General features: G+C 36.6%; 1 protein-coding gene across 1 annotated transcript in view; it reads left to right on the top strand.

The window, feature by feature from the left end:
• Positions 1–21,218, top strand: part of LOC124776878 (integrator complex subunit 4) — a 109,547-nt gene that overhangs the window by 71,643 nt on the left and 16,686 nt on the right. Inside the window, 7 exon segments of the mRNA XM_047252060.1 lie at positions 407–599; positions 3,058–3,232; positions 6,609–6,814; positions 11,497–11,619; positions 15,240–15,375; positions 16,644–16,777; positions 19,338–19,511. Of these exon segments, the coding sequence (XP_047108016.1) occupies positions 407–599; positions 3,058–3,232; positions 6,609–6,814; positions 11,497–11,619; positions 15,240–15,375; positions 16,644–16,777; positions 19,338–19,511 (1,141 nt within the window).

The following is a 21,218-nucleotide window of genomic DNA, read 5'->3' as shown; positions in this document are numbered from 1 at the left end:
TGCACCTGAGACCATGTTCTAGTGCCTGTTTGCTATAAGTATACATACCTATAGCCTGTTTTTTTTTTTTTTTTTTTTTTTTTTTTTTTTTTTTTTATGGCAACCTACTTATTCCTGTTTATTAATTAGGTACAAGAGAATGACAGATAAATTTTGTGGATGGAATATGATGTAATTAAGAAATTTAATTATTGCTGGGGATAAAAGAAGAGATATAGTGGCAAAAGAAATTCGCAAAAATAAGTATTTACAATAAATGTATCATAGCAAGTAAGAAAGGAGTCTTTATAAATGCTCGTCATTCAAAGTGTACTTACCATGTTTGTCTGTATAGCTCACTAGTCATGTTCAGTGATAGCAGTGACGCTAATTTATGTATACACTAATTTTGTCTCTAATAATACAGCCTTGTCACACTACCAGACAGCGATGAGGAGATTCGATTGGTGGATGATGCATTTGGGAAAATATGTCACATGATTAATGACTTATCAATGCGTGTTCGTACACAGGCAGCTCGTCTGCTGGGTTCAATGACATCAATCAGCCCTCGCTTCCTCCAGCAGACACTAGACAAGAAACTCATGTCAAATATGAGGGTAAGTCTATATGCCTTTACTTTCTGTTTAATTTTTTTCAGATGTCAGAAAGATAATGCCAAGGAACTGTGGCATAAAAATTAACACCAATCATTCAAATAAAATGTCTGTGAACACAATGATACAAATGAAACACACTCATTTAGATGACATTTTGTTCAAGGAAAGAAAACATACCAGTAGTGCCCTGAATATTTGTCTGAATTTTCAAACAATGGAAAATCCAGGATGGAATATAACAATATTATGGAAATGAAAGGTGCTACTTACTATGTAACAGTGATGCTAAGTTGCAGATAGGCTCAACAAAAAGACTCACAAATAAAGCTTTCGGGCAGTAAGGCCTTTGTCAAAAATAGGTGACACACACAGTTTCAGGCAACTGAAGCCACACTGAATTTTCAGTAATTTCTGTACTTGACAGTCTATAATTTCAGTTGCTGATTATCCAAAATTTGCCACGCGGGATTAGCCAAGCAGTCTAAGGCGCTGCAGTCATGGACTGTGCGGCTGGTCCCGGCGGAGGTTCGAGTCCTCCCTCAGGCATGGGTGTGTGTGTTTGTCCTTAGAATGATTTAGGTTAAGTAGTGCGTAAGCTTAGGGACTGATGACCTTAGCAGTTAAGTTCCATAAGATTTCACATACATTTGAACATTTTTTTTAATCCAAAATTTGTTTTCATTTACTGACTAGTGACATCTCTCACATTGCTACTGCCATACTTTCCTCACATCTCTTTCGTATGCACAAGTCCAGAGTCCATTTTTGTTTATCTCCTAGAATTTTTACCCTTGTCAAGTCTATATTTTATAGCTCCACTTAATGCCTCCCCTCCCTCCCTTCCCCATGCTGAATTCATCTTTTTCAACTATATTTATCTTTGGATTCTCTGTCTCTGTTCATTTTTCCCCCAGTTTGCAGATTTCTCAACCTCTTCACTGTTTCTAGGCAAAGCATCGATTTGTGTCAGAACCAAGTTCCCTCCATTTTGATCTACCATTAGTGAACCTTCCTAAATGCGTATTTGCTTACCTGAATAAAGATTTATTATGTGTACTTTTTATCTAAGTCACTCATTTCTGTCTCCATGCACTGAGCAAGGTGGTGGAATGGTAAGACTGTTTCTGTGATTTTCCGGAATTCCTTAAAGCAGATAATGATATGATTCCGTTGAAAGGGCACATCAACGGTTCTTTCCTAATCCAAGTTGTGCTGCATCTCTGATACCTCATTGACAACATGGTGTTAAATTATAATCTTTTCCTGTGGTTCTTGTGACATGTGAACAATATCTCTCTTCATATGGGATTCTATTCAAACCATTATCAGCTCACCTTCTTCTGCATCCTAAGAGTTGGTGGAAGAAATGTTAGAAACACCCTATATAAAGTTCAGCATGATTCCTTTTAGTGCAGTAACAAAATTTTTGTTTCTTGCTGTAATTGATAGGTGTGAAATATCATGAACTGTATTATGTGAAACAGTCTGTTTTCAGATTACTAGCCTAATTTATGATTCCATTTTACACTAATTCTCATGGAAACACAAAATGTACCATGAGTCAGTCATTCTAAGAAACAGCCAGAAAGTACATGCAACTAAATAAAAAGTGCTTCCCAGCTGCAGAAATTGTTTGCCCAATAGAGAAAATGCAAATGGCATTGAATCCTGGAAGATTAAAGCTGTACCAGCCACTGTGGCCGAGTGGCTCTAGGCGCTTCAGTCTGGAAACGCGCTGCTGCTACGGTCGCAGGTTCGAATCCTGCCTCAGGCATGCATGCTTGTGATGTCCTTAGGTTAGTTAGGTTTAGGAGTGCTACTCCAGCAATGTTTGCAGGAGAGATTCTATTACATTTGGGAAATAGGAGAGAGAGGTGCTGGCAGAAGTGAACCTGTGAGGCCCTGTCATGCTTGAATAACTCAGTCAGAGAGGCAAGGTTCGAGTGCTGGTCTGATACACAGTTTTAATCTGGCAGGATATTCCAAAATACCAAGCACTCTGCTGAAGAGTAAATTTTTTTCTGGAAACATTGAAGGTTTCTGCTACCCACCCTCCCACTCCCCATCCTCCTCCTGTCTGTCTATGACAGTGTGTCAGCAGACCCCTTTCCTACAACTCTTTTGGCATGAACCACCTTCTAATTTACACAGGGGCTCACTACTCACACTGTTAAATTAGCATTGTTTATAATGAAAGCAGTCCAACATATATGTTTTGGCTGCAATTGTAAGAAGTTAATGTCAGATGGGAAGATGAATGGAGGAAAATCTTTTTGTGATTGTAACGAAGACAGGAACTATTCATTTATTGAGTGACACAATAAATTAATGATGTCCATTTGAAATGAAGAAATAGGAATATTCTGTATAATTATTGCTCATGATGTTCAGTTCTAAACATCAGTATTACGTATGTGCAGGAATCTAAAATGCAAAAGGTGTCCCTGTTATGTTGCAGCGGAAACGGTCAGCCCATGAACGTGCTTGGGAATCTATAACTTCTGGAGAGTGGTCTAGTGGCCGCAACTGGGCAGATGATGCCCCACGTGAACTGGTTGATGCAGAATCAGTGAGCCTTGTTAATAGTGGTTCATGTGGGGCATTTGTTCATGGACTTGAAGATGAGTATCAAGGTAGGTAAAAGGTAGCAAAATATGGAACAAATAAATCAACACAAAATTTTATCTTTCACACACCACAAAACATTGACTTCGGAAACAGCTCTCATGCTGGCTATGGAAATTAGTGCTGGCAGAGTGGTACAAGTTTTATAGAACACAGTGAGAGGAAACCAAAAGTTTGAAGAGAATGTAAAAAAAATCTGAAGAGGGGAGTTGGAAAGTAGTTAATTTAAAACTCAATGAAAATAATATCTGGTTTCCTACAGAAGGGCAGCTGACTTATAAGAGACATGGATTAAATATAGTTTTTGTTGTTGTTGGTGGTGGTAGTTGTTGTCTTCACTTCGAAGATGGGTTTGATGCAGTTCACTGAGTTAGTGTGCAAGCCTCTTCATAACTACCACAACATACATCCATCTGAATTTGTGTGGTCTCTCTCTGATTTTTACCCCCACTCTCCCATTACCAAATTGGCAATTCCTTTATGTCTCAGAATGTGTCTCATTAATCTATCCCTTCTTTTAATCAAGTTGAGCAATATATTTCTTTTCTCTCCAGTTTGATTCACTACCACATCATTTGTTGCGTTTATCCATCTAATCGTCAGCATTCTTCTGTAGAAACACATTTTCAAGAGCTTCTATTCTCTTCTTGTCTGAACTGATTATTATCCATGATCACTTCCATACAAGGCTATACTCCAGACAAATACTTCCAGAAAACACTTTATAATATTTAAATTTATGTTTGATGATAGCAAATTCCTCTTTTTCAGAAATGCTTTTCATGCTGTTACCAGTGTGCATTTTATATCCTCTCCATTTTGGCCATCATCATTCATATTGCTGCCCCAATAGTAAAACTCAATAAGTGTCTCGTTTCCTAATCTAATTCCCCCAGTGTGATCTGATTTAATTCAGCTACGTTTCAGTACCCCTGTTGTGCTTTTGTTGGTGTTCATCTTATGTCACCCTTCCAAGACATTGTCCATTCTGATCAACTGTCCTTCCAAATCCTTTGTGGTCTCTGACAGAACTATAGTGTCATCAACAAATCACAAAGTTTTTGTTTCTTCTCCCTGAACTTTAATCCCTGCTGCAAATTTTTCTTTTGTTTCCTTCACTGCTTGCTCAGTGTACAAATTGAATAACATCACAGATAGGCAACAACCCTGCCTCACTCCGTCTCAACAACTACTTCCCCTTCATGCCCCTCGACTGTTATAACTGCTGTGTGGTTTCTGTACAAGTTGAAAATAGCCTTTCGTTCCCTGTATTTTATCTCTGCTACCTTCATAATCTCAGTGTATTCCAATCGACATAGTGAAAAGCTTTCTCTAAATGTATAAGTGCTATAAACAAAGGTTTGCCTTTCATTATTTTGTCTTCTAAGATAAATCATAATGTCATTATTGCCTCATGTGTTTTTATATTTCTTTGAAAGCCAAAGTTATCTTCCCTTGAGTACCACTTCTACAAGTTTGTGTCATTCTTCTTTAAATAATACGTGTCAATCTTTTGCAAGCAGTATGTATTAAACTGAAGAGTCAGTAGTATTCACACCTACTGTAGCCTACCCTCTTTAGAACTGGAATCATTACATTCTGCCTGAAGTCTGAGGGTATTTTGCATGTCTCATATGTCTTGCACACCAATTCCGTCCGAACAGGCCTTGGAAGGCCCAATGGTACTGACCGGCCGCCGTGTCATCCTCAGCCCGCAGGCGTCCCTGGATGCGGATATGGAGGGGCCTGTGGTCAGCACACCGCTCTCCTGGCTGTATGTCAGTTTAAGAGACTGGAGCCACTACGTCTCAATCAAGTAGCCCCTCAGTTTGCCTCACAAGGGCTGAGTGCACCCCGCTTGCCAACTGCGCTCGGCAGACCAGATGGTCATCCATCCAAGTGCTAATCCAGCCCAACAGTGCTTAACTTCAGTGATCTGATGGGAACTGGTGTTACCACTGCAGCAAGACCTCTTGCTTACCAGGTGAAACAATTCCGCCATGACTGACTGTCCCAAAGATCTCAATAAATCTGTGGAAATATCTTCTATTCCAGGGGTCTAGTTTCCACTTAGATTCTTCAGTGCGTTGTCAAATTCTAGCATCCTTGTGTGTCTCGTGTAATCTTCACCTACTTCCTCTCCTCTTTGTATAGTATCATTGTCAAGTTTCTTGTATAGATAGCTTGTATATATTCCTTTCAGTGTTCCTTTCTTTACTGAATACTGTCTTGCCATCTGAACTGCTGATATTTCTTTTCCCCAAAGGTCACTTTAATTTTCCTGTATGTGGAATCTATTCTTCTCCTGCATGTTTCTACAGCCTCACATTTGTCCTCTACTCATTCCTTTAGGCATTTTGCGCTTGATGCCCTCCTGAGTGGTCCCCACCCAGAGAACGAAATGGGGGCTATTTTATCTTTGGAGTATTTTACCCAACAGGATGCTGTCATCACTAAGACATACAGGTAGAGCTAAATACCCTTTGGAAGGAATAAATGCTGAAGTTTCTCCTTGCTTTCAGTCGTTTGCAGTTCCAGCACAGAAAAGCCATGTTGGCTAATGTTACAAGGTCAAATCAGTCAGTCATCCAGATTCTTGCCCTGCATCTACTAAAAGGGCTGCTGCCTCTCTTCAGGCAACCTCAGCTTGACGTCTCCACAGATACTCCTCTGTTGTGGTGCCACCTGAGGTACAGCTATTTGTATCATTTGTGGACCCAGTCCCCCCATGTCGACGAGGTCAGTGGTTCACGGGGGGCAATATAATTCCGTTAAAAGGAAAATACACCATAAAATTATGAGACAGAATGCTTCTTATTCTAAGGTTTGAGTGACCTAGACTCAATTCTTACAATTCCCAACCTATCCTTCTTTTCCTCTCTGGGAAAGGAACTAATAGTTCTGAAAGCTAGGATTAGTGCTTTCAGTTTTAACAGTATGAATCATCAATATGGGAATTTATACAGGAGCAACATGGATGCAGACCATAATGAACAAAGAAGTCACGAGGCAACCTTTTTGCAGCTGTGGTTGTTGATGATGATAAGTATTAAATGACCCATTCAGGTGGTCATCTTTGAAGTGATCTCCTTTTCCTTTTTTGTTTTTGTTTTGTTGTAATGTTCTGAATCTAAATTGGAATGTGATAGGGAAGCAGAAGGGAGAGAGTTGTAATGTAAAATCAAATGTCAAATTTATTAATGTAACGGAAATTTATATTGAGATCTGCTGTTTAGAATCATTGACATAATGGTTTTTTTATTATTTTAAAATAGCAACAGTGATTTTAATAAGCAATTAAATTAACTTGTTTCATCACTGTAATGATGATTTCATGCTTATTTTCTTCACACTTTAAAGATTACTATTTCCTTATTTCCGCAGAAGTAAGAAATGCATCCGTGGAGTCACTATGTTCATTGGCAATGAACAATCCACAGTTTGCACTAATGTCTTTGGACTTTCTTGTGGACATGTTTAATGATGAGATTGAAGAAGTTCGGCTTAAAGCTATAGATAGTCTTACAAAGATCAGCAGACACATTATACTACGGGAAGATCAGCTGGAGACAATTCTTGGTGCTCTTAAGGTAATGTACAAATAAAGTCAATTGAACTGCAAAAGATGATATATTGTTTTGGTTCATTTAGATTTTTTGTTGAATAACCATAACATTACAAAGAGGTCTGCAGCATTTGAAGAGTCAGTCACACCTGGTCAGTTTGGCCAGAAATAAGTTTATATATCTAACATTTGTTTTCTAAAACAAGGCCATTGTTATGTTCTTCGTGTTTTATTTCTGCTATTCTGTTCACACTGGCTGATGTTATGCCTCCTTGCTTTTTTCTTCATATATTAATACAGGGTGACAATTAATAACATTTATATTTAGTGTATTTTATTTGTGTCAAACTTTCAACTTCAGATTGAAGTAATAGGTAAAAATATAGGAAACTAACAAACATTGCCTATTTTTTGAAAATTACAGTTTTAGATATCCTCCATGAATCATATATTCCTGACAGAACTAATACTTTGTTCATAATTTGTGGAAGTGTATTATTTGATATCAATTGAATTTCATTTCTAATGGCTACCTTTAGATCTTCTGTGTTGTTTGGTTTATTGAAATATACTTTAAGTAACCCCATAAAAAGAAGTTCGGAGCAGTTAACTCTGGGGTATGAGTAGGCCATTCATTATCACAAAACCTTGAAATAACTTGATAAGGAAATGTCTGTTGCAATAATTTCCTTGTTCAACTGTCTTGCTGTCCCCAAAACTGGGATTTCAGTGTTGTAACTCAAGAGTAAAACAATATCTAAGCATTTATCTGTTGTGTTTGCCATGAACAATTACAGTAACACCATTTTCATTTTTTTAAAAAGAATATGGGTCTTTTGTCCATGATCTTGATATTGCACATCATACCCTTACACTACATAGAGGGCTTTCATGAATCTCACATTTTTGTCCAGTCCATAACTTCACATTTGTTTAATTCATGTAACTGGGTGAATGGAGGTTTACTTCATCACGTATTATGAGCCGCTCTCCAAAATTATGATTGTCTTAAGTTTAAGCTAATTGTATTGTTGCATAAAAACAACTTTGAAAATCAGCTATTTCAACTTGTGAGATACCTGAAGTTTGTAAGGATATAATTTCAGATCTTGTCTCAAGATGTTGCACGCTGTGTCTGTGTTGAACCAATTTCTTGTAATGAACTTCTTGCTGTTTGTGGTTACTACTCTTACACTTTCAACAGTTTCTTCATTGCATACAGATCAATGCTTACTTATTAGGTTTAGCATCAGTTAAACTGTCACTGGTTCTGTGAGATTCAACATATCCCAGAACTGACTTTTGAGAAGAAAACACACACACACACACACACACACACACACACACACACACACACACCAAATGTAACGGGAAACCTTCTTTGAGTAATAATAACTGAAAAATTGCTTGAAATAAAATTCCACTATTGATCCTCACTGTTGTGTGCCCCAAATTTCCATGTTACACCACTAAATTTTGCAAATATTGGTCTTTTTTTTTCATCTGAAAGGAAACATAAAAAGAAAAACAAATTGGTACCATATATAATGTTCAATGTAAATGTGGTCATTAATTAATTGCCACGCTGTATTAACTATCATTTTGTTTCCTGCAAGAAACAAACACTTCATGCATTTTCCTTGTCCTCAACCAGCACTTGAGTAGCTTTTTACTAATGTTGTGGATAATGCCGTTTATCATGAGTTGTATCCAGTGAAGATGTTACTACATTGGAACATAATTTTTGGATTGACATAGTTTGATAAAAAGGATAGATTGCTACTCACCATACAGAGGAGATGTTGAGTGGTGGGTTGTGATTTGTGTGTATTTTCTTCTTGAGAGGTAGGCCTTTTGACTGAAAGCTAAAATGTGTAGCAGTCTTTCCATTGTACCTGTCTGTGACTTAAGGTCTCCTCTATACAGTGAGCAGCAGTAGTGTATTTGATTAGTTTTTTGAGATGTCATATATGAGTGACCATTTAAGCTTTCTGCAACTTCCTTCATTTTCATCATCAGTAACATCATAACAGATGCTGTGATTGTATTTTGTATTTTATAAGTGGCTGAATTACATTGAAATATCATTCAGCAGTCACAGAAGTTACTTATGCTACCAGAGATTATTTCAGTATCTGTGATGGAGAAATGCATAGTGCCACTGGTTTCGTTAGTAAGCAAATACTTGGCATATTTCTCTGTAGTAACAGGTGCATACTACCATGAAACAGTAGAGGCATAGCTACTATCTTAATAAAAGTTGTTGCAAAGTCAGATCTCACCATCTTCCTGGATGACTGAATTGAGAAAGGATGATGCACAGGACAGCGCATTTGATCTATTTTCTGGCTTCCCAAGATGATAAGGAATATGTTAGTCCTTGTAAAAAAACTGTCTTGATCTCAGGGTTACTACAAAGGAAATGAGCAGGGTGCTTATACAGACATGCCTACTTTGATACATTTCTTAGCTTTAATATTGGATCACATCAAATCATTTTCTGCATTTGTACAATCATGTTTTTGGTGTAGATGCTGTTCACTGTTACTACTTCAGCTTATAGTATCACAAGTTCATCCTCGTTTGTGTATCCACATCATTCACATCCACAAAGACATATTTCACACCTGCTGTATTGGTCTTTGGTCCGAAGACTGCTTTGATGCAGCTCTCCACACTACTCTATCCTGTGCAAGCCTCTTCGACTCTGAATAGCTACTACAACCTGCATCCTCCTGAATCTGCATACTGTATTCAACTCTTGGACTCCCTCTATGATTTTTACCCCCCACACTTCCCTCTAGTACTAAATTGGTTATCCCTTGATTTCTCAGAATGAGTCCTATCAACCGATCCCTTCTTGTGGTCAGGTTGGGCCATAAATGTCTTTTTCTCCCCAATTCCAGTCAGTACCTCCTCATTAGTTACGTGATCTACCCATCTTCAGCATTCTTCCGTAACACCACATTTGAAAAGCTTCTATTCTCTTCTCGTCCAAACTGTTTATCGTCCATGTTTCACTTCCATACATGGCTACACTCCATACAAAATACTTTTACCTAGCACTTAAATCTATATTTGATATTAGCAATTTTCTCTTCTTCAGAAATGCTTTTGTGCCATTGCCAGCCTACATTTTATATCCTCTCTACCTCAGCCATCATCAGTTATTTTGCTGCCCAAATAGTGAAACCCATCTACTACTTTAAGTGTATCATTTCCTCATCTAATTCCCTCAGCATAATCTGATTTAATTTGACCACATTCACATCTATAATACAGTTACTGTAACCTCGATGAGTTGATCGATTTAGTCGGCTGTTATTTTACAATATTAAAGACAACAGTTGCATTGAATAAAGATAGCATTTAAAATTACAAATTTAAAAATATACCGGGTGATCAAAAAGTCAGTATAAATTTGAAAACTGAATAAATCATGGAATAATGTAGATAGAGAGGTCCAAATTGACACACATGCTTGGAATGACATGGGGTTTTATTAGAACCAAAAAAATAGAAAAGTTCAAAAAATGTCCGACAGATGGCACTTCATCTGATCAGAATAGCAATAATTAGCATAACAAAGTAAGACAAAGCAAAGATGATGTTCTTTACAGGAAATGCTCAATATGTCCACCATCATTCCTCAACAATAGCTGTAGTCGAGGAATAATGTTGTGAACGGCACTGTAAAGCATGTCCGGAGTTATGGTGAGGCATTCGTGTCGGATGTTGTCTTTCAGCATCCCTAGAGATGTCGGTCGATCACGAAACGCGACTTCGGGTAACCTCAAAGCCATTAATCGCACGGACTGAAGTCTGGGGACCTGGGAAGCCAAGCATGACAAAAGTGGCAGCTGAGCACATGATCATCACCAAACGACACGCGCAAGAGATCTTTTACGTGTCTAGCAATATGGGGTGGAGCGCCATCCTGCATAAACAACGTACGTTCCAGCAGGTGTTTATCAGCCAGGCTGGGGATGATGTGATTCTGTAACATATTGGTGTACCTCTCACTCGTCACGATAGCAGTTTTGCTGTCCAGCGCCATCTGTCGAACATTTTGAGGACCGGCATTTGAAGCTGACTGCCAAATGATTCTACTGCCACCAACATACATTGTGTGTAATGACCATTAAGATAAGATACGAGAAATTAAGGCTCATATGGAGGCATATAGAGGGTCCTCTTTCTCTCACTCTATTTGCGGCTGGAACAGGAAAGGAAATTACTAATAGTGGTACAAGGTACCCTCTGCCACGCACCATATGGTGGCTTGAAGAGTATCAATGTAGATGTGGCAGAATAACTGTGATAAACAGGAGTAACAAAGACAACCATTTATTAAAATAATCTACAGAAAAGTATGTTCAGCTTTTGCTTGCAGGAAAGCCATGACATTGATGTAAAGTTCTGAAAATAGTTTAACTTCACACAGCAGTTGATTGCTGACTAATCTAACCGAATTTCAATATAGACTGTAGTTTAGAGTGTTTAAGTTCAGTCCACCAATAAGTAAGTACTTTGACTATCATCTTTACTTATGTCTGACACTCGGCATAATCAGTCTGACAACAGGAACTGGTTGGCACTGTGCATAATTTGTAGGCACCCCATAACAATAACACTGTGTGCCACATCTGGTGTATTGTAATTTGTTTACATTTTAACTACACTACATAATTTTATTTTTCTTTGTAGGATTTCTCCATTGATGTGAGGGAAGGACTACATAAGATGCTTGCCTCATGCCGCCTCTCCAGCAAAGGTTGCTTGCAGATGTGTGTTGAAGCACTGTTGGAAAACTTGAAGAAATACCCAGTTGTAAGTTTCTTCAAGATTCTGTAAAATAAGGGTTTTTGTAAACTGGATATATATTGTTGAAAATAACAATCATAACTTGGAGTTGTAAATATTGCCTGGACACTCAGAATGGGCTTCTATATTCAGCCGTATTTTAATTGGTTCAGCTTAAATCACCAACAAAAGTGAAATCTAAAATATTTGTAATGTATCTTTTTATTTTGATTTGCTTCGTCTTCATATTGTTTTATAATGTCAGCACGTGAAAAGTCATGGTGGGATGGATATGAATACAAATATGCATATAAATCGACACTATGTATAATATTTTATAATACCTCAACACAAAATAAACAACATTGCCCAGTTACTGAGGAATGATTTCTAATGGAGTTTTAGTGCACAAATGTTTTTTTATGCTGAAGTCTGTCATAGTGCTGCGACAAGTTTTATCAACTGGATGATCAGTTTATTAAATACATGATTTTGCGCTTCACCAAAAAATGTGTTTGAGGGACGATAGTAAAGAAACAGAATTGATACTGTCCATTGGAGTCTACACGTGTCTACTCATTTGTTATGTCACTCCAATCTTTCTACACATTTTTGCTTCCCCTGTGAGTGTAACAGTTCTTCTGTGGTAAACTGCTCATGTACTGTCATTGGATTGGTGGATTTTTATGAAACTTTGCACAGAATAAGAATAAAGTTTAAAGATCAACATTTATATGTGACAACAAATAAATCCTTAATATCTTTGGTATTAAACTGGTATTCAAACTCTGAACAACTTGGACACTATTGGAATTAAAAGTGAGTGCCACAGAGCAGGAATGGAAGAGCAGATTTATACAAGAAGAGAAGTTGGAGCACATATTTCTCTCTCTTGAAAGGGATTAAAGTATCTTGTGAAAGGAAAAGGGAAATGTGTCTGTTGGCAAGAACAAGTGGAGGTCCTGTAGTAGTTACACACTAGAAAAATTACTAAGAAAAGTCATTTAAAAAATCAAAGAACGTGCGCATAATGTCAGAAATCAGTAATTCCAACAGTTGACTTAAGGCTGTATGGAATGTACAGACAGGACAGTTAGCCACAGAATGGAATAACATCACTTCTGAATGGGATGGATGGGCTATAAATGATAAGTTGCAGGTAGCAAATGTGTGTAATAAACGTTTGTGGTGTTGATAGTGTTTCAGAAGAGTACCTAAGATTTGTTCCCATATAATAAGCTCTGTCTTATTTCAAATATGTAATGCATCACTAAATCAAAGTATTTTTCCAGAGAGACTGAAATGTGCAATTATACTCCTCCATATGAAAAGTGATAGGAGAGATGTGAATAACTACCAGCCTGTTTCACTGAAGACATCATTTTTCAAAATTTTTTAGAAGGTGGTGTATTCTAAAATAGTATCTCACATGAGCAAGAATAATATTCTCAGCAAATCACATTTTGGATTTCAGAAAACTTGCTCTGCTGAGAATACCTTTTACATGTTCATTCACCAAGTTTAACAAGCGTTAAATAATAAAATAGTGCCAGTTAGTATTTTCTGTGACCTATCTGAGGCATTTGACTGTGAATCATAGTATTCTCCTAGAAAAATTGAAGCTTTGCTGGACTGGTGTTAAAGCCAGCCAATGGATAATACCATATCTAACCAAAAGAATGCAGACAGCTGTACTTAGTAATTCAACCAATGAAGTAGGGGCCATTATTCTGACTGAGGAGAAACCACATATGGGCTTCATCAAGGCTCAACCTTACACAGATTATTGTTCCTCATATGTAAACGATCTTCTGTCGAATATACAACAAGGAGCATTAGTTGTTTTTGCACATGACACTAGTATTGCAATCAGTTCAAGAATACATACAGAAATGGAAGAAATGATAAACAATGTTTCTAAAAGTATCATTGATTGGTTTTCTGCAAATGGTCTCACCCTTAGTTTTAAAAAGATCCGACATATTCAGTTCTGCACATCTAGGGGCACACCGCCAATTATAACAAATGGCAATGAAATAAGAAATAGGGTGGAAACGTCAAAATTCTAAGGTCATCACACCAATGAGAATTTAAATGCAAAAAAAGCACATTTTGTAACTCCTAAAACAACTTGGTACAGCCACATTTGCACTTAGAATCATTGCAAATCTTGGGGCGAAACAAATCAGGAAGTTGACATATTTTGTACATTCTCATTCAACAATGTCATATGGAATAATGTTCTGGGGTAACTTATCTTTAAGAAAGACAGTCTTCATTGTTAAAAAATGTGCTGTAAGAATAATATATTCTGCTTATCCATGATTGTCTTGTAGAGATCTGTTTAAGGAATTGGGAATTTTGGCTACTGCTTCACAGTATGGTACATTTATTCCTTTATGAAGTTAGTTGTAAATAGTTCACTGTAGTTCAAAAGGAACAATAACGCACATAATTACAATACCAGAAGGAAAAACAACGTTCATTACTCCACTTTAAGGTTTCCTTTAGCACAAAAAGAGTATACAGTGCTGCAGCTAAAATTTTTGATAACTTACCCAGTGGTGTAAAATGTCTGACAGGCAGCAAAAACAAACTGAAAAAGTGTCTCATTGACAATTCCTTCTATTCCATAGAAAATGTTCTATTGCTGTAATGTGTGGGAATTACTAACTGATATCTGTATATATTTTTTAAAACTTATAAATGTTCAGGACATAGCCATCTTTACAAATTACTTTACAATATGGATGTTCGACGCGCAGGTCGCCGAAGTGGCGTCAACTCGAAAGACCTGCACCAGCGAACGGTCTACCCCACGGGAAGTCCTAGCCACACGACATTTCAATATGGATGTAAAGTGATCGTTCCATGTCATTATGATTTATCATACAAATGATCCCCGTGGAACATTAAATTAACTAACTGCTTTTGAAAACCAGAAATATTACTCTTTTTGATGTTAGCTGTTCGCCATTTTATGTGTGTCATTTAGATGATTTCTGCACTTTCCTTGTCACGTGGAATTAAAAGTTTCATACAATCAGTTCAGATGTGATGAATAAGAGTTGAACAGTGTACAGCAGAGTGATTAATTATTGTAACATGATGATAATATTTGGATCTGGGATTTTAAACCAATATCTGAATTACAAATAATTTTATGTATTTTAAAAATACCTTAGTTGAAGGTAAGGATTCTGCAGTAGTTTGTATTAAACCATTCAGTAATTGGCTGTGTGGACAAGTGCTTACATCAGAGAAGGATGAGGATATCAGAACCCCATTAGCATTCTACCTAATAAAACGTGGTGATGTATATACCGAATTTAATAGTGTTTTATTTTGATGTCACAGGAATTTGAATTGTAATCAGAAATCTTCCTTCCTTACAAAACCCTAGCAGTTGCAGATTGGTAACTAAAATCGAATGCTGGAGAAAAGCAGGGAACTCATCTTGTGTGATACATGCAACAGCTGAACTAGATGCTCATGTAGCCTCTGAGTATTCAGTTATATGCATTGACATTGCTGTTGCCTAAATGTCATTTTAGATAGCTTTCCAGTGTGTGCGCAGTGTTTGAGAATCTGTAGCCCCTGTGTCATTAATTAATCTAGTACATAATTAAATGCTGGTTATGTTACAGGATCGCAAGTCTACTTGGTGTTGCCTGCAGAAAGTTGGGCAGCAGCACCCAGAGTTGACACTAATTCTTGTGCCAGAACTGCTTGCCATACATCCATTCTTTGATATGCCAGAACCAGATGTTGAAGATCCAGCTTGTATCCTTGTCAGAAGAAACACTGTTATTTATCGTTACTGCTACCACCACAATAATTAATGGTAATACCACTGCTAATATTAGTGTGCACCATTTATAGTGAATAATCCATATATTGAAGATTACTGTTTGATTTGGGCGTATGACAAGGGAACATTGCAAAAATTCAGTGATCACATGAGCAGCATCCTTCTTAACATTTAAGTTTTTTGTGAAAATGGAGGAAAGCTACCTTTCTTTGACATTATACTGACACAGTCAGCTTGATCTTTTGGTGTATTGCAAAATGACCCACATTAGGTGACAATCGTATCGAAGTCATTTGATGTAATTTTTATTAGAATTATTTTGATTATTATACTGCACTTTGTCATTAGTGGTTCCTTTGACAGTTTTGAGAGCAAGATTTTGCAAACCACACCCTTAATTTCTGATTGTATCATTTCACCCCTTCCCCGTTTTTTCTTTGCATCGTTGTCTTTTCCACCATTTTCAGAAGAACCTCTGAACTCATTTTTGTCTGTCCACTCTGCCTTTTTCTTTAATACAGTCATGAAACTGTTTTGCCTCTGTTTTCTCTTGGGCAAAGTAGCCAAAGATTCTTTTATTAAACTGCCTCTATCAACACTCAGTAAACACCATTGAAGTAATATTATTCTCTACCTCTTTAATTCTTTCATTTGATCTGTAGTTTGTTTCAGTTGTTTGTTATGTGTTAATTTAATCTTGCATTATGGTGCCCAAATTGTTCACAGAACATTCCTTTTTCTCCTATGGGGATTTCCAGTCACCTCCGGTGTTTTCTGTTGCATACAAATATGGAGATTTGCCGACTTCTGCTACTACCACCGAGATTATCATTATAGCCTGATAAATGTCCAAATAAATAAAATTATTGAATTTCCATCTTTCAAAATTTTGCATGCAACTTTTATAAGACAAATTGAGTATCTGGGTGATTAATTTCTCAGTCATATAAATGCTATACCAGAACTAATATTTTACATTAATTTAATTTGAAAAACACGAGTGATATGTCAAATTAAATGTAATCCCTGAATTACAGGTATTTTGATTGCAAAAATTGTTATTATAAAAAGAAATCTGGCCATCATTAATAGTACCTTTAGAAGTATTGTACCTTCCAAAACAATGTTGTCATTTTGCTCATGCACAGTGCAGTAATTTAAATTTATTTCATCCAAATGGATTAACGCTTCAGTTGTGTGAAAATTGCCAAGACCATATATTTCTTTATTGTTGAGTTAGATGTAAGTATTCTCATTCTCGTGCTAAACGCCGCACAGCATTGTCCTACAATGTTGCAGTTGTTTGAAGAACACACACTCAAGCATTATTGTTATCTCCGAGATACAATGCCTCATCTAGTTCCTGCACTCAAGGTATGTTTTAATCAGATTTATAATACAGTTTCTGTCATAGTATGATTAGTTTATTAGTCTGGTATTTGGATTGTGTATTATTATATTTTCATTATTAGTTTCTTGACATTTGTTTTCATGCAATTTATTCGTAGCGTAAACTTCATTGTTATTCTCTTACAAGAGAGAGAACGTTTTTGATGTTCTGGATGCCTTATGGAGGAAAGTGAGGCACATAACACGGTAATGAAAGAATTCAATTTTTTGTTTTAACTGGACTCTATTGTGGTTCTCCAGTTGATTTTTCTTTGTCTTTTCTTTCTAATAAATTTCTCTTCAAAATGAGAGTGAAAAGGAGTCTGGTAGGGGAGTATTAAAATAATGTTATCTTCTTTTTTTCTTTTCTTTTGAAATGATGAAATGCAAACAGAATACTACCTGAAAGTGTAAACATGCTACAATGATGTGACAACACAACTGTTCATTAAACATTTCTTATTCACCTTACTTTCATTAAACATTTCTTATTCACCTTACTTTGTTGTCTCAGAATGGTAAACCATATTAACTTGCAACCATACATTTTTTTACATGCTATCATTTAACTTAGAAAGCTGAAGGCTGTCAGGAATTCTTAATTACTCCATTGGAATGGGAAAGAAAGGCTTTTACATGTGCATATCAATCTCAAATGCCGTTTTACCTTCAATAAAGACAGATTGATGATTATGATATTGAAGTGAGTAGGAAAGAGAGTGCCTGATTAGATGATATATTTCACATTTAAAGGAGTAAGAACCCGTAGGCCTTTCAGCCATAATTTTGTATCTATCCCACGAATGCTCAGTTAAAGATCTCATTCAGTACAGTTGTGACCACTTATGTTTAATTATATGCTCACCAGCTATTGGTAGGAATTTTTGTTAGCAATTACAGAAGCATATTGGATAACACACTACCATAATTAACTGGAGGAGACATTAGATGCGTTGAAAAGAACCAGGGGTACTCATTAGCATCTGTGGGATGTTGAGGGGGAAAGCATTATTGTTCCTTTGTGTGGTAAACCCATTAAGTCGCAATAATTTGAGTCACATGATGCCTAAAACAATGGATGCTTTTAAATGTGTTTGAATGGAATCAATTTTTTGATGTGTCATTGGTGGAAAAGAGGTGAAATTCATCAACACACACACATTTACAGTTAGAATTTTTATTTTATTGCTAAAAGTTGGAAAGTTTGAGTACCACACTAAAGTACAAGTATTGAGAATGACTTGATTTTGGTCCATTGTCACAATCTCAGTAAAGACAATCAATAGAAACAAGCTAGGCTGAATGGTGGTGCAGTTTTTGCAAAAGTGTGAGGAAGAGCAACCATTATCACTATTTCCACATATTTGTTTTCCCTAAAATGAAAATGCTAACTGTGAGCATCCTTTTTATTCCCTGGAAGTCACTACATCTCTCTGTGAACCATTCCTGAACAACTATCACAAGAAAACATATTTTTATCTTTCACTAAGGAGTTTGAGAGGATGCACTAGCAGATATATCTTCTAGGGAAATATTTGAAGATGCTGCGGAGGCAATTTTTTTAGAAAATATTGTATTTTCTCTTATGTTTTGTAGTGACCATTCTATGTTTCTGAATAGCTTTCCCACTGGCAATTTTGAAGACTTTAGCAGCTGTTCTGGCACTAGAACAACACAAAAGTTCCTATTTTTACTACTGCTGATAATTGTAGTGGTCAAAGTTGCCCACCCACAATAATGTATGCGAATGATAGTAAAAAGGCAAAAGCAGAGTATCATAATTGACAGAAACAGATTACGGAAGAATGTAAATCATATGACAAAGTATAATGGCAGATAAGATTAGGCTGTAGAACATTATAGTATAGATCGTTTTGAGGGGTATTCTATGACCTGAAATGTGGTAATGATCAACAGTAATGAAGATGTGATCAGATAATTTTGTATCTGAAGTTCAGCTCACAAGTAAAAGCAAAACAATTGTAGAATCAATGGTGCAAACATAAGTTTTGTGAATCTGGGAACTGTAACTTCACTTGCTTCCACTGGCTGGCCTCTTACAAAGTACCATTCACTACCACAAGTTTTCCTGCTATGTCAGGAAATAAGAAAATGAGAAAGAATAATATTATTGAGCTAGATTATCCTGAAAATGAAATACTTTGATTGAACTGACCATATGTGACCACATACTCCCATAAAAATGGTTTTCATTCCCTCCCCCTTCTGTATTCTGTATACAAGTGGTTAGCCTTTTAGTAAAACAATACCTTTTTACGTTTCCTAGGACTCGGATTGATCGGATTGGAGACTTTGTTTCTCATTGCTTTAATTTTCCACTTTGTCAGTTCGTGCAGTAAATCACATAAGGAAATGTGAACATTTGGCCACTCTAAAATAACAGGAATTCCACCAAGTGGTAACTGTCATTCAGTAACTTCATACATACTTTTTGCGTCAGTGGTTTAATTTGTATGTTGGTTTGTTTATTGTTTTATAATTTGGTTGCTGTATGTACTTACAGCCAGTAACTGTGATGTTACAGGTGGGAGGATCCTCTGGTGTTCGTGAGGTAGTTGCAGATGAGGAAGCCAATGCCACTGCTGTTAGATTTCTGGAAGCCATGGTTTCCCGACTCGAAGCTGCACGTCGAGGTCCTGCTCGTGTGCGAGCAGAGCTGTTGGCTGCTGCTCAGAGAGACCTTGCAAGGCTGGCAGAGGTCTGTTCACAGTGCACCTTTTCATGGCCATCTCCTAACTTTATATACATCAACAATGTTTTCAACAGGACCTTTATTTAGGGACTTCAGTTTTTTGTTCACATGAAATATTACTCCCATATTATGTTGGATGGAACTTGTTTAGGTATAAGACACTAGAGATGTCACTATTATGTAAAATATGCATTTGTATTCTACAAAACATATGGTATTATTGTAATTTTCAGTAGTAGCTTTTTTAAAAGATATTTACAACAAAAATGCACTGTCTGGTTAGGAAAATGAAGAAGCATGAGAAAATTTATGGTCTTTATTAGGACTGACAAGCTAAATCGTCACATTTCAGGTCATTACATCCAAATTCCTAGCACAAGATAAGCACTTTGTGTGAACCTGTCATGATCTTCATTGAATGTCATATATGGCAGCTTTTAACAAAGGAGCCAGTTTGTCAGAAAATTGAAGCTACATTATATTTGCACCAGGCATCATTGATGGATTGGTGTATCAGTCAAACAGGAAGAAGTATAGCATGTGAAGCTGAAAAATGCATGCCTCATTGGTCCAATACAGTATCCATTTGTCTTGGAATGTTGTATCAGAGGTGCGTCATAAGATGGGTATGCCTTTGGTCTCGCCAACCTCCCAAATGTTTACTTTATTGTTAAAGTAACTAAAATGCTGAAATCTATGTATGAGCTTGGGATCATTTACGATGTTCAGTGGTACCTATCACCATTTGTTTATGTGACATGTCAGAATTTACGCTTGGCTTTAGGGAGCCAATACTGCCCATGCTTTTGGCAGTCAAAAGAAAGGGGTGTGGTACATGATTGTGTATAAGGAAATTACAAAATTACAATTGTTAGCATTTAGTAATTATAGCTCTGAATATAATGCTAAAATTTAGTTTAGGATCCCTTTTTTACTGAAAACTTTCAAAGAATAACAAATGTTTTGGAGACAAATGTTCTGTAGAAAGTTTACATTAATTTCAGTTGTATGTATCATTCGTATCAAGTTCAAAACAAAAGCTGTGTTGCACTGAGCAAGGAAATACCATTCCACACAGCACATATATTACGATCTAAGCCACTCGGTCAGTGAAAGAAGCAAGAAGCTTTTGGTTGATCATAGGTTTATTAAAATAACAGTTAGTATTGCATCACACTCTAGCCTCATGACTACCCATCTACATTTGAATTCAGAGATTCAGCATCAGACTAATTTAAACGTTGCACTTTTTACTTTATTTGCATGATTAAGTTATGAATTAAAATATGTAACTAGCTGTTGTAGATCCAAACTTTGTAAAATGATTGTCCACATATAAAAGCATATTAACATAGAGTAATTTGCACTTCTTACTTTGCGTCCAAGGGGTTCTGTTATAATTTGAAGTTATAATTTAAAACAAGTAACTGTCTGTTCACAGAAAATTACAGGCCTTTTTGTCTGTAATCCATATTTCCTAATTTGAAAGCACACTTCATTTAAAATTTACAGAAAGCAACAAAAAAAATTCCAGAATGGAAGATAGGAGATGAGGTACTGGCAGAAGTAAGGCTGAGAGGACGGGGCATGAGTTGTGCTTGGGTAGCTCACTTGGTAGAGCACTTGCACACGAATGGCAAAGGTCCCGAGTTCGAGTCTCGGTTCAAGACGCAGTTTTAATCTGCCCTAAAGCAACAAAAACATTATTGGAGT

This window comes from Schistocerca piceifrons, chromosome 2, assembly GCF_021461385.2.
Source record: "Schistocerca piceifrons isolate TAMUIC-IGC-003096 chromosome 2, iqSchPice1.1, whole genome shotgun sequence".
Classification (NCBI taxonomy): domain Eukaryota; kingdom Metazoa; phylum Arthropoda; class Insecta; order Orthoptera; family Acrididae; genus Schistocerca; species Schistocerca piceifrons.
This window is presented reverse-complemented; position numbering and strand designations above follow the sequence as displayed.